Source organism: Epinephelus moara, chromosome 11 (assembly GCF_006386435.1).
Source record: "Epinephelus moara isolate mb chromosome 11, YSFRI_EMoa_1.0, whole genome shotgun sequence".
Lineage (NCBI taxonomy): Eukaryota > Metazoa > Chordata > Actinopteri > Perciformes > Serranidae > Epinephelus > Epinephelus moara.
The window spans coordinates 7,147,021-7,161,387 of NC_065516.1; the positions used below are offsets into that span (position 1 = coordinate 7,147,021).

General features: G+C 37.6%; 1 protein-coding gene across 1 annotated transcript; it reads left to right on the forward strand.

The window, feature by feature from the left end:
* Positions 1-284: 284 nt before the first annotated feature.
* On the forward strand, positions 285-9,652 carry LOC126397719 (neutral cholesterol ester hydrolase 1-like). Its single transcript, XM_050056667.1, has 5 exons — positions 285-782; positions 3,449-3,671; positions 3,854-3,923; positions 5,409-5,580; positions 6,545-9,652. Exons 1-5 carry the CDS (start codon positions 648-650, stop codon positions 7,163-7,165), a joined length of 1,221 nt encoding a protein of 406 aa, XP_049912624.1. The 5' UTR covers positions 285-647; the 3' UTR covers positions 7,166-9,652.
* Positions 9,653-14,367: the final 4,715 nt, after the last annotated feature.

Here is a 14,367-nt window from a genome sequence, read left to right on the forward strand (position 1 = left end):
CTAAATATCCAGAAGAGGGCAGAATGAACTCAGATCATCAAACTTCATCAACAGTAAAGTTTCTGCTTGACAGATAAGTGTCTCATATTATATCAATTAGAAATTTAAGTCAGACTGACAAAGACTTTAATTTCATGGTTACATTCGGTAGATATTTAATAATTCAAACAGAGGAAGGGTGAACATAATGAAGACCAATAATAATTTCAGAAAAGCATGTTTTTGAAAGTAAAAATGTATTTAAAATGATTGTCCTACATACAATTATAATCACAAACATTTTGGAATATTCATTTCAAAAACGTAACATTTGTCCAACACGTTTCATTAAATACCAGTATACATAGTTTTTTTTTTTTTTTATCGCTACAGGTCAGAAGAACTACATTTCCCATCAGCAACCACGTTACGCAATGCTTACACTACTTCCTATAAGGAAATGTCAAAATAAGAGCATTTTCAAATGTTGTTTGTCATCGCCGCTTTGAGATCGATATAAACCCGAAACTCCGGCTTTTATTTTGAAATCGGGGTCATTCCTCCGTGTTTCGTCGATCCCTGGCGGAGCCACCGATCGCCTGGGACCGGAGGAGTGTATTCCTGTATGAACGGTCAGCTTTAGGCAGGTAGCCTACAAGTCCGCCGCGATGAGGCTCCGTTTGGCCGGAGCCGTGCTGCTGTCGGCGGCCGCCTACTACGTCTACCTGCCGTTACCGAGCGGCGTGAGCGAGCCGTGGAAGCTGATGCTGCTGGACGCGCTGTTCCGGAGCTTCATGCAGGCGGTGAGAGCTGGAGGATGCAGTGACAGGAGAGCAGAGGAGGACAGGTTGATGTGAGAGGACACAGAGAGCTGTCGGGGTTAGATAAGAAGAGAAAATAACAGGAAAAACAGAGTATTCTGAAATGACAGTCAGACAGTATCTGTTGATACATTACGAGCATTACTTACATGTGACAGAGGTTTAGATCAAAGGTGACATATAAGTGATGTATAGTAATTGCAATATAAATATTTAATATAATATCAGAATATCATTATACAGAGAAGGGATGTATGGAATATAGAATAATACAGACTATAGAATATAGTATACATAGGCTAATACATAGGCTACACAGATCACAGTAAAAACTCAGTGTAACTTATTCCAAAATAAAGGAGAGTATGCTGTGCTGCACCATATTATAATAGATTAGAATAGATTAGGATATAATAGACTTGAGTAGGAAATCATGTACAGTCATGTGTCAAACATACGGCCCGTGGGCCAGAACCGGCCACCACAGGGTCCAGTCTGGCCCACTGGATGACTTTGCACACTTAATATTGATGCACTTGTGAACGCTGAGAGTCGCCAGGTTTCAGGAGCAGGTTAAACAGCAAGTAGCCGACTTCATGTAAAATGCTGCTTTAGAGGCTTTTCACCCAACCAGAATACAGTTCTCTGAAAAACAATGACTACTTATTGTGGTCATATTTAAAGATATCACACACTGTGCAAAATATTGTGTCAGCAGCTGTATCAGACTTTTCTCTAAAAACAATATTGGATGAACACTGCCAAAATGTCTGATTTGCAAATGGTCTGCAAGGCTGGGAATAACTTAACCTGCTTACTCATTAGCTTCCACTTTAGTTCCCACTAAAATCGGACGGGAACAGCATCAGCTGATCTGATGCTCAGTGGGATGCTGTTCCTGAGCGAGGGGCCTGTACTGTGTCTTTGTCTTTAACCTGGACTCTGGAACAGTTAGAAAACCCAGACTAGCAGACCTGACGGGCCTGTTTGGGCGATACGGTGTGAGAAGCTCAGATCACTGAGAGCCTTGTATGTGATTAAAATGACTTTAAAATGGATTCTAAAAGAGACGTGAAGCCAATGCAGGGATGCCAAAATAGGTGTGATGCGTTTTGGTCAAAAGTCTAGCTGCTGAATCTTGAATGATTTGGAGCTGGTGTATACTGTAGCTCGATTTTTTTGGGCAGACGAACAAGGCATTACAGTAATCAAAGCGGGATGATGTAAGAGCGTGTATGACTTTCTCTGTGTTATTGAAGGCCAGAAGTGACCCACAATTGGAGATATTCCTCAGCTGGTAAAAACAAGACTGGACTACGTTCTTTACATGTTGCTCCAGGGTCAAATTACTGTCCAGAGTAAAACCCCAGATTTATTTACACCTGATTTTATGTTTGGAGTGAGGGACTTGACCAGTGGCTGAATTTGCTTTGAGATATGTTCAGGGCCAATGGCACCCGCCCACTGTTTCAGTCTCTCTATAAGAATGGAATGGTCAGCACTGTCAAATGGTCTATACCTTACATTACTATAATAGAGGACAGTAGAATAGGATAAAAGAATTATATACTTTATAGTAAATTAGAATAGAATCAAACAGAATAGACTTGAGTACATAACTATATACCACATCATACTGTAGATAAGAATACTATAGAGTGCAATATATATGTATATACCATAGCAGATGAGAGTTGAACAGAATCAAACAAAATAGAGCAGAGTTTGATACTCCAAATCAGAACAGCCCAGAATATAATAAAATAGGATATTATATATTGTACCATGCTACATTAAAGTGGATTAGAATAGAACATATTGTGCTTGGATTGTAAGATTGCAGTATTATAATAATTGGATAATAAAGTAATAATAATGATAATAATAATAATGTATACAATAATACATTATTATTACTTTATTATCATTATTATTACTTTATTATCCAATTATTATAAAGTAATAATAATAATAATAATGTATACAATAATACATTTTTAATTAATATTAGAATTATTATTAAACTGTATTCTTTAATTTCCAGCCCAGTTGTACTGTGTCAGATGAATGTATCACCAAATTTGGTGATTTTTAATTTTTGAAATTAATTGAATGATTCAGTTCTTTTCAGGGTCAAGAAAATTCTCCCATATCTAAAGCTGATTAGTTTCTGAACATATAATGTGCACTGGGTGAGGGTAATGACCTCTGACCCTGCTGCTGAATGCTGTAACTCCTGTGTAACATGTTAGTCTTATCTTAAGCTGCTGTTGCAATGTTAATGTCACACACCCGAACCCTATAATCTTATGTGGTGCAACAAGTTTAAAGTTAACACACATATGTGATGCACAGGACAGGTTTCCACGCCCTGCTAATTCTTTCCCTGCAGCACTGCTGGGTACATTTCTTTTCCACCTTACTCTAATGTTTTTGAATCCACACAATGGCAGGGAAAGGCTCCAGAGAGAGCAAGTAGATATTCTTAAACATTTCCTGAAGTTGCTTTGACACCTAAAGACTTTGTTTCTGTCAATGAAGTTTTGATTTCATCGTCTTTCCTTCCCAAGGAATCAAAACTGTGTTTGCTCAGGTAGAGAAAACTCCCTCTTTCTATTAAATAACTGCCACCTTTGTTTGTATTGCAGAGTGACGTGGCTCACGCTCTGGGTGTGTGCCATCGGGTCCACCTGTTGAACCGGGTGGTGTCATGGGTGGAGGAGATTGAGGCACACTCCTGCCCCGCTGTGCATGTGACCGACTCCTCACTGGGTGGCGTGCCCACTCGAGTCTTCCAGCCAAAGGGGGGAAAGCAGCTGAAAAGGGGAGTCATATATTTCCACGGTGGAGGATGGGCGCTGGGCAGTGGACGTGAGTGCTAATTTTCAAGCTTTTTTTTTTTTTTTTTTTTTAAGCTGCAGAAAATTTAATTAATTTCATTTATTTTATTTTATTCTCACCTACAGTTGGATTAAAACATTTCTCTTTTTTAAAAATTTCTATTATTGTTTACATGTTATCAGCATCACTTACTGACTCCACCTGCTTCACAGGGATGAGATCTTATGACCTTCTTTGTCGGAAAATGGCGAAGGACCTGGATTCTGTCATCATGTCTGTCGAGTAAGTCTCATTAAAGCAAAGTTAATGTTGATTAGTTGTTGATATTTTGCTGATTGCTAAAAAACTCCAATTAGACAATGAGTCATTACTTTCTCCTTTTCTTTTACTAGTTACATTTACACTAGTGGCTTTTAGTAATCAACTACAATCTTATATTCATTTCTGATTTCTAAAAGCCAATATTGACATTTATCAGTTAGAGGTGACTCATCATTTTCAAATTTTGTTTTAATAAAGTTGGGAATTAGTGTTGACAAAACAAGAGGAAAGGAAAGGTCTGTAATAACTTCTAAGTAAGTGGACTGTTTGACAGACAAATATCTGAATTTAAAATGAAAAAGATATGTATATTTTTTGTAAATAACTTAAATGTACAATTAGGGCCATTCTAAGGTGGAAAATAATAAAACAAATATTTTTGAAAAGTCGTTGTAGGGAGGTATTATTCCAAGATTTCCAGAATTTCTAAAACTTCTGAGAAAACAATTCGGATATTCTCTGAGATTAAAATGGTAAATATATGAGAAAAAGAAAATTGCAAGGAAAAACTCAAACATTCTCCAAGATTAAATGCGGCAAATTAATGAGAAAAACTCACAAATTTACAAGAATAAAACTTCAGTGTTCTTTGAGATTTAAATGGAAGATTTACGAGAAAAAAAAATCAAATATTCTCTGAGATTAAAAATGTAGATTTATGAGAAAAAAAACTCACCAGTTTACAAGAAAAAAACCTGAATATTGACAAAGATTAAAGTGGTAAATTTACAAGAAAAACCTTAAATATTCTCTGATATTTAAATGGTAAATTAATGAGAATAAAACTCACAAATTAAATCTGTAAGATTAAAGTGGTCCGTTTACACGAAGAAAATTGCAAATTTACATGAAAAAAAACTAAAATATTCTCTGAGATTAAATAAGTAAATTTACAAGAAAAATATGTATAAGTTTGCCAGGAAAAGAGTTCAAAGTGTAGCGATGTAGTTCCTAGACAAAGGGAAAAAAACAAAAACACATTTTATTGCAACCATCTCCAAACATACACAACTGCAGACACAAGTTTTTTGATCGTAAATTTGTGATTTAAAAATCTCAGAGAATATTCAGGTTTTTTTCTTGTAAATGTTCTAATTTTCCAGCTCCAGAATTTTATTCTCTTTATTTATTTATTATTTTTATTTATTTTTTTATTTTTATTATTTATTGCCAGCTACAATGACCCTAAAACCCTATAATATTAATGGGGTCTGTCAGTCAAGCTTAACTTTTTATCACTTCGCTCGGGGACATAAAACATAGAAGAAAATCAATTTAAACCAAAAAGTTTCTCAGTGAAACAACATTTGGAGCCTTTCTCATTAGTGGTTCTGTGTCATTTAAACTGGTAGACTGAAGCGCCAACACAGCCCTGGCTTTTAGTCATGTTTCAAAGTATTATGTAACATAATGATGTTGTCTTCCTGTAATATCCTGTTGCTATAGTTACCGTCTTGCTCCAGAGGCGGTGTTCCCAGATCAGTACCATGATGCGTTGGCAGCAGCGCGGGCTTTCCTGTCAGTTCAGGTTTTAGAGCACTACAGCATCAATCCGGAAAGAGTGTGTGTATCTGGGGACAGCGCCGGGGGAAACCTGGCTGCTGCTGTGGCACAGGAGGTAGAGCAGCAAACACACATATAACACACACATCTCACAACATATTACATATTAGCAGCTTCATCTAAACACATTCAGTTCTAGTTTGTAGGCACAGTATCCACATCTGGTCTCCACTGATAGTCTGAGACAACAGAAACATCAAACTGCTCTCACCCTGGTTCCTTCGGGACTTCCTTCACCCTGTAAATGCACAACAGATCAGTTAGTCTTTTGAATTGTTTATTCATTATTCATGAGCTTGTGGTAGTGATCCCTTAGGTAAATACAGCGATAACCAGATGAAGACAAATAACATGTTTGGTATAACAGCTGTTCAGCCTGCTCAAAGTGTGGCTTAGTTCATTTGACATTTTACACCCTGACAACATGACAGTTAGGGGTGAAACACTTGATGAATGGATGAAGGAAGTTGAAAGGTACTGTGTGATTAATTGTAAACATTTTTTTACTTTGCTACCCTCCCTTGTCGATCTAAGGGACACGGAGATGAACAGCACCAATTGGTGTCAGAACCAAAGGAATGTAAGTGACATTTTGGGTGAAAACAAGTTATATATATCAAATGAAAGCTCCTGACAAACTCTCTCTACTGCCAAAATTCTACTTGTGAATTCTAAACCAGTTTAGAGTTATTTATAAAATACCAAAGGACAAAGGTTTTGGCACCAAAAAGAGCCAATGTGCACTTACTCACCTAAAAAAAAATTCAAAGTTTTTTTTGTTTTGACTGTCCTATAAAGTTGGTCAAATGTTAATTACATCCCTCTGGTTCTCAACCTCAAAACATACATCATCAGAATAAGTTAAATGATGCTGTTATCAATGGCTTTAAAGATATTGTATACAATAAATTTCGACCAAGACGTATCAGAATTCAGCTCTTTCAGCGTAAAAAGTTGATATTGGCCCTCAGAAACTTGTATCAGCTGAGTTGTGCTCTAAAGCCTGACTGTGTCCACAGCTCAGCTCAGATGACAGTCTGACACCGAAGTTCAAGCTCCAGGCACTGATCTACCCCGTGCTGCAGGCTCTCGACTTTTACACCCCATCCTACCAGCAGAACCGGGCCGTGCCCATCCTCTACAGGCCTGTCATGGCTCGTTTCTGGCTGCAGTACCTGGGCGCTGACACCTCCCTGGAGCCCCTCCTGCTTGCTAACAACCACAGCTCCCTGGACCAGACGGCCATCAGCGCCAGCATCCGCTCCAAGCTGGACTGGACCGCTTTGCTCCCGGCTGAGCGCAGGAAGAACTTCACGCCGGTTGTGAAAGAGACGGGATCGCCAGGGGTGATGAGTGAGGTACCTGAGCTGGTGGACGTGAGGGCGGCACCACTGCTGGCAGAGCAGGGGGTTCTGAGAAGGACACCTAAAGCATACGTGATGACCTGTGAGTTTGACGTGCTAAGGGATGATGGGTTGATGTATGTCAGGCGCCTGCAGAACGCCGGCGTCACAGTGACCAGTGATCACTATGAGGATGGCTTTCATGGCTGCATGGTGTTTGCATTCCTGCCAATGATGTCTAGTGTTGGACAGAGGAGCATGAACAACTACATCCACTGGCTGGACCAGAATCTGTAGACAAACAAACCGCTCCAGATCCTCCTGAACCGGGAGAGATTGTTTGCAGCGCCAAAGATGTCCTGGAGCAAAAAGTCAGGTACTTGAGCTCCTTGTTGGATCTGCAAAGAGGGGACATGGCTTTGATTAACACACATGATCCATTTTTGAACTAATGTATCCTTCAGCAGCAACATGTCCTGAGCAAAACACCAGACAAGAAGTCAGATGCATAATCTGCACAATCTTTCAAATTTAAAAACATGGAAACAGAACCAACAAATTGAATTCAAGGCTTGTGATAACCTGCTTTTTACCAACGTGTTCGAGTAGACAAGCGACTGCAATGCATTCACATACTCACCTGTGTACCTGTCCAACTGTGGGATACAAATTTATATCCACTAGTGGGCAAATCAGGGCCAAATCATCTGTAGCCGACACCAGAAAATCCTCCTTGAGAACTTGTGCCACAATGTCCATACAAACACATTTTTAAAGCAGATTTATGAGCTCAGTGTAGCTGAACATCACTGAGTCAAATGGATCACAAGGCATCTTCACTAAATCCTGAAACCAAAATATTTCCAATCAGAAGTAACCAAAGAAACTGACGCTTAAGACCATAATATCAATGCAACCTTTTGGACAGTGATAGTATACTTAAGGCTCATTATTTTCAAGAAAAAAAACACAATCTAGGATCTATGTCTTTGACTGCAGGATAAAACCATATTAAAACACTAGACAAACATATAAAACAACATACAAGTATCACTCATTTATAATCCATGGTGTTCTCCAGCAATAGTATTGCTAATCGTATCAGTGATTAAATATTTGTGGGAAAAAAACACGCTAAAGGTTCATTATCCCTTAATTAAGATTGTAAAGAGGGTTCAATACCAAATAAATAATTGTGCAAAATGTTTCACAAGTATGCTAGAGTGCCACTTGTTTCAAAATTATTTAAACATTTTAAAATCGTGTATCACAGATTACCCTCAAATCATAAAACGAACACCTACATTTTTCTAAATTAGAAAATAATATTAGAAATCTGATTTTTTTTCAGTGGCCATTGTATAATATAATGGTATTCATTTGGAATATAATTAACAGGTAAAATTTATATTTCAAGCAACATTATGCAGTTTTTTTAAACCTTAAAATAAAAGCTTCAAAATCATGTTGACGGGACACTCCCACTGAATGCCTATTCTTGCAATATGTAAATTTGGTGACCAAGATTTAGAACTTAACACTTTACAGCGTGTTTACAGTGTTTCCCATTCATTGATTCATTTTTTGTAGCCACCGAAAAAGCAACATTGACTGCCACATGATGGGTTTCCTTTTTTTTACTTTTTAAAATGGGTAAATTCTTATTTCTGCTCTTGGTTTCTTTTGAGAGAGGAGGCAAAAATCAGCTAGGTAGCCGCCACCCCACGAGTTGTTCCCATATCAATAACAGTACTAGAAATGCCTCTGATACAGTTTAAAATGCTAGATCAGATATCAGCAAGTCCAGGACTCTATGCACTGATCTGATACCATGGAATTTATTTATAAACTTAAAAGTAGTTTCCTGGAAACCAATTCTTCTTCGCCACTTTTAAACAGTAGCCGACACAGCAAGTTGTGTTGCACAGCCACTGCCAACAGCTTTCTTTTTTTTTATGTGTTTGTTTGTATATCCCTTTGTATCATTCTCTGTCCCCTCTCAAAATTTGGAGGTTTTTGTTGGTTTATGAACGCAGCACAAGCGGAACTTAGTTATTTTTTATCTCAGCAGCAGTTTGTGGAGTTTTCAGTTGCGGGGTGGATAATTGATAAGTCAATCTGATCAGTGCTGATCAAATCAAATCGACTGATGAGAACCTCTAGACCCAGCGCAATGAATGGTTAAGTTTCACCTTCACTGCACCTGGCATTCTGCTGCTCCCTCTGTGCCCAGAGTAGCGCTCAGAGCACTCCTAATGAACGGGCCGGCTAAAAAATAAAAAATCAATACATAGTGTTAGATGTTATCGTGATGTGCTGCTACAAATAAATGAATGTGTGGAAAACCCTGCAAGTTTAGGTATCAGAACATCTCCAGTAGCAACTCGAATTCAGCCAGCGCAAACCACAGCCCTGGAGGTCACAGCAGGCTGGTGGTCAGCAGCAACACTGTGTCTAACTTGTATAACAGCAGGAACAGAGAGTTTGCTAAGTTTGCTAATCTTGCGAGGAGTCAGGGCTGTCCGGGATCAGAAGCGCTGTGTTAGCGCTAGCTGAATTCAGGTTGCTACTGAGGGTCCATGTTTACAACAGTGGTGCAGATTCTGAAACTGTCAGGCTGCCAAATCCCAAAAATACCTAATTATGCATTATGTTGCACTAAAACATCAATAATACAAAAGCGCAAGGTTAAAATTTGATTTCAGGATTACCAGTCGCAGCTCAACACCATGTTGTCTATCCAGGTAATGTTAATTCATTACTAGAGATAATTCCCGGCTCATTCACTATTTTTTTCTCCGTTTTTTGGATACAAAATTTTACACATGTAAAAAAAAACAAAAAAAAAACAAACAAAAAAAACAATCTGCTCCTTTAAAAAACCCTGCAGTATCTTGAAAATGAAGAGCCTTGAAGATTCTGCCTAATGAGCTCCTAATCTGATTAGTTTTAGAGGTCAAAGTCACTCAAAAGTTTATCTTCAGCTTTTATTCTTTTATAATGCACTGAGGCACTGAAACAGTCTGCTCACACACACTAAACAGGCCAGTCAAGGTTACAGTGTGTGTGCGTGTGTGTGTGTGTGTGTGTGTGTGTGTGTGTGTGTCTGTGTGTGTGTGTGTGTGTGTGTGTGTGGTAAAAGTGTGCCAGAGTTCACAGCTGTATATACTCACTGGATTGTGCAATATTGTATGTTTGAAAGTCGCTCTCTGTAACTTCACTCTCTGATGACCACTGTACTGCAGAGCCAATGCAATGATGATGATGATAGCTGTGAAATGTATGCAAGAATTACTGTATCACCACGAGAGACGAGATCCCAAATGGACTATCATGTTTTTCTCCCGCCCTCCGCTGCTTGCCCAAAACTAATATAACGACCCGACGACGAAGCGTCAGACAGATTCAGTTTTGGCTTTTGGCCCAAACGACAGCGAGCCAAGAGTTTAGCAGAAACACTGAGCTGAGTGTGGTCATTACTTCACATTATCCAGAAAGAAAAAATGTTGAAATTGTAACACTGGCTATCAGGAGATTTTCTTCTTTTCTTAAAGGGAAATTATTCCAGACAGTTTGTTCCTAACATGGATTTCTGCGAGCAATTACCCTCCATACATACATGCAATGCTGAAATGTAACTAAGTACATTTATTCAAGCCCTAAACTTGAGGTACTTGTACTTGAGTCTTTCCATTTATACTTCTACTCCTCTACATCTCAGAGGTAATATTGTATTTTTCACTGCACTAAATTTTGTCTGACAGCATTAGTTACTTTTCAGATTTGCATCCCCTTCCTGCCCAGTGAAAACCATGTACCTCCAGGTGTGTTGATATTAAATGTTGAGAAAATTCTCCTCCTTCTTAAGCTAAATAAACTCTTTAAAACCCTCTTGGATCATTTGGAAAATGCATCGTCACACAGCTGAAAACAGGGCTGTTTTTCTGACCCCATGAAAAGTTGACTTTTTAGAGATACATGGTTCTCACAGGACAGCCATGCCACAAACATATGATGATCCTATAGAATATGAGTATTACTGTAGATTAAACTACCCAACAGTATATAAAGGAGTTAAAATGAGCTCAACATCTACAGCAGTAAAATGACACATACACATGAATGCAGCAGGAATATTAACCCAGAAACATGAGAATAGGGGAACATTTTACTGCACCATCGATACTTTATTTTGTCTCAGTGACTAACGACATAAACATGAGCAGCATGTTTGCACTGACAGGCTCAGATTATTAATTTTAGTGTCTGACAACATTATGGAAAGGATTGAACCAGTCTCAAAGTCACTAAAATCCCCAAAACACCAGACTCCATTTAAATGAAGAGGAATTTTATCATTGGATAGCACAGTGGTTCCCAACTGGTGGGTCACGGGTCCATTCTGAATGGACTGCAAGTGACTTGTCTAGTTGGTAAAAAACAGACTTTATTTTTTACGTGCAGTAAATTTCCAACACAGAGCTTTTATTTTGAAGTGCTGTTTCCTGCCGTAGAGTGTAAGACTAATGAACAGCTACTTGATCGAGACAGCAGAATAACTCGATGACATGGCCAAATGCAAGTGTGACACTGGATTTATTAAACTGTGTGGACCTTGAACTAATGATTAAAGAGAAATCTGGCCCCTGTGGCTTGACCAGTTGGGAATCACCTGTATAGCACATTTCATTCAAAGTCAACAGAAAGAAAATAAAGCTCACAAAAGCTGATTTGTTTAAGTGCTCCTCTATTCAAACAATCACCAGCTCTGGTTTGCTTGAAATAAACCCCTAATTCATGCAGTTAGATGTGAAAATGTTCTGCATTTATTCACGCTTTTTTAACAGAGTCTGGTGAGTTTGGCAATGGCGTTTGCGGGGCTGTTTCTGGTCAAACTTAAAGGATCCTACTCTTTAAAAATAATTGTCTATCTCTGTAGGGATCATCTCCATATTGTTGTCAGACACTTATGATAATAATCTGAGCCTGTCAGTGGCAAAAACAAACACTTTAAGGTGATGTACATTGAGGATGCACAAATGCCCCAAGTGGATGCACTGCAGCTTTTTTTCGCCGCTGCTGGCTGCAGCCCTCTTGCTCAGTATTGGACCAGTTTAAAAAAGTGTTGTCCCCATTAGTCACTTAAACACAAAAATATGGGAAAATAGGGTCCATGTTGGGGAAAAAAAATGAAAGTTTTCCTTAAAGTTAGGTTTTAAATGCAGGACTTTTACTTGTAGAGGAGGAGTTTCACCAAAGTCAAGGATCTGAATACTATCACCACTGAATGTATAAGCACAGGTTTTGTACACCTATCAGTAAAAAGTGACTATGTTTGATATCCATGTGAAGTGAAATATATCATTTATAAATAAGTAATATGAGTTTTAAAATTAGCTAAAGCGATGTGGATTATCGAGAAGGACTTTTGAATGTTTTGTAAGTGCTGTAATTTTATTGCTGTATGTGAAATGACACATTAAATAGTTTAATACTCTACAAATAATGTTTTTTATATAAGTTGGGGTTATGCAACAGGTTCTTTCAGCCAAGAGATACACAAAAGCGGCCCCAGATGTACTCCTGCAGCGCTAATAAATCCCTTGAAATAGCTGTTTTATTGGCTTCTGTGACAACTTTAGTGGTGTGGGGGGACCAGGGATCATTTTATTTTTTTATGCGTCTTTTTTAAATAATGTAATAATGCACATGTATTAGTGTGAGAAAGTATTACATTCCTGGACAGTGTTTTTACTGTGTCAACAGGGACAAGAAGTGCTGCAGGAGATGTGCAGCAGCACCTGTAGAGGGCAAGCTCTGGTCGCCATTATTGGAGGTCCTCAGCTTTAATCGAGCATTTGGCATAGAGCAAGAATGATTGTTTTGTCACAATAACTTAAATTGCTGCAGCATATGTATATGTGTATAGTAAACATCTGTCCAAATGACTCAGAAAGACAAAAGCTGATAGTGTGAATATTTGTAAAAACATGCAGTCAAATATCTAAACATCATATTTTTTTCTACAAATGGAATCACGTTTTCTTCCCCTAGTGCCCCCAGAAAACAAAGGCACGTGTGAAACTATCAGACGAAGCACTGAAATGATTATTCATCAAGTCTATCAATTAATCATCAATGTTTTAGTCACTTTTCAAGAAACATGCAAAAGAATTGTCCACTTTTCTCTGTTTTAAAATCATTGTAAACAGAATATTTTGGGGTTTTCTGACATTTTACAGATTGTGCTCATCGAGACTAATTGAGAAAACAACCAGGACAGTTTTCAATAATGGAATAATGAACACAATCTCTCCATTAGATCCATATAGCAGCTGTTTTGGAGCTACAAACTGATCACGTCATCTTCGTCATCTAACAGATCTGTAGATGTTAAAATTTCCATTTATATTGAACTCTTCAAGGACTTCTCCTCCATGTTGACTTTAAAATTAAGCCTCAAAGCAAAATGTTCATTGGAGCCCTAATCACATGAGAATCACCATTTCAGATTGTGACACACATTCACATTATAATTTTCAGATGTTAGACATGACAGGTGAAAACACACCATTTCACACATGAACATGAATATTTATGTGTGATGTGTTATTTATCAGGTGATGAATTTGTCATTTTTGGACATTTACATTTAAAATATAACATGAACTTCATTTTGAAGCTAATTTTTAAAGTCAGCAAACTCCAAGTGAAGTAAATAAAACTAAAATGCTTGATTTTGCCCATTATCCATATCATATAATAAGACCGAAATGTTATGCAAATAATAAATATTTTCCTAAAATTATATTGTTTTGTAAGCGTAAACTTTCCAGTCTGCAGTTCAGTTTTGTGTTGTTTTGTTTGCTGCTGCAGAGGGCGAGCATGTTAACTTCCTGTTGGGGTGGTTGTGTTTATTATATAACGCGTGACCTGATGTGAAGGAAACTTTACTCGGTGCACAAGCTGACCTCCAAAATGGCCCCAGATGTGTTGGGTAGTGTGAACTTATAATAACTTTGCTATAATTATTACTTGATAACTGTGATGTAACAGGGTTTAAATCCTTCCAGAGGGTCAGCTACTGTATCTGTACACAATGTAAAATGTTCACAATTTACTATTTTGGGATTTATTTATGAATAAAATATTACAATGACACATTTAAAGGTTTTTTGTGTCCATGTTCTGTGTTGACTCAACATTTACAAATGTTTTTTTTTTTTGAAGGAAATAAACTGAAGTTAATATTCCCAATAAACAGTCTGTAAATGTATTTTGTGAAAAATAATAAACAATTAAGTTATGGTTATTAGTTATACTAACAAGTTATTTGTATGTCAGATGCTGAATAAGCCCTTTTGAAAAAATTATTTTGAATTATAGTTCATGATGTTATTAATGGCTTTCACACTATATATTAGTAATAACATGCGTTAGGAAATATAGTGTCTCCATTAAAAATATATTTTGTGTTCATTAAGTTGTAATATTTTAAC

What these genes read in the sequence shown, in the direction of transcription:
- LOC126397719 (XM_050056667.1), top strand. Translation starts at nt 648, where the DNA reads ATGAGGCTCCGTTTGGCCGGAGCCGTGCTGCTGTCGGCGGCCGCCTAC. An exon ending in TCCGGAGCTTCATGCAGGCG is followed by an intron (nt 783 to 3,448) that starts GTGAGAGCTGGA and finishes TTTGTATTGCAG; the next exon opens with AGTGACGTGGCTCACGCTCT. An exon ending in ATGGGCGCTGGGCAGTGGAC is followed by an intron (nt 3,672 to 3,853) that starts GTGAGTGCTAAT and finishes CCTGCTTCACAG; the next exon opens with GGATGAGATCTTATGACCTT.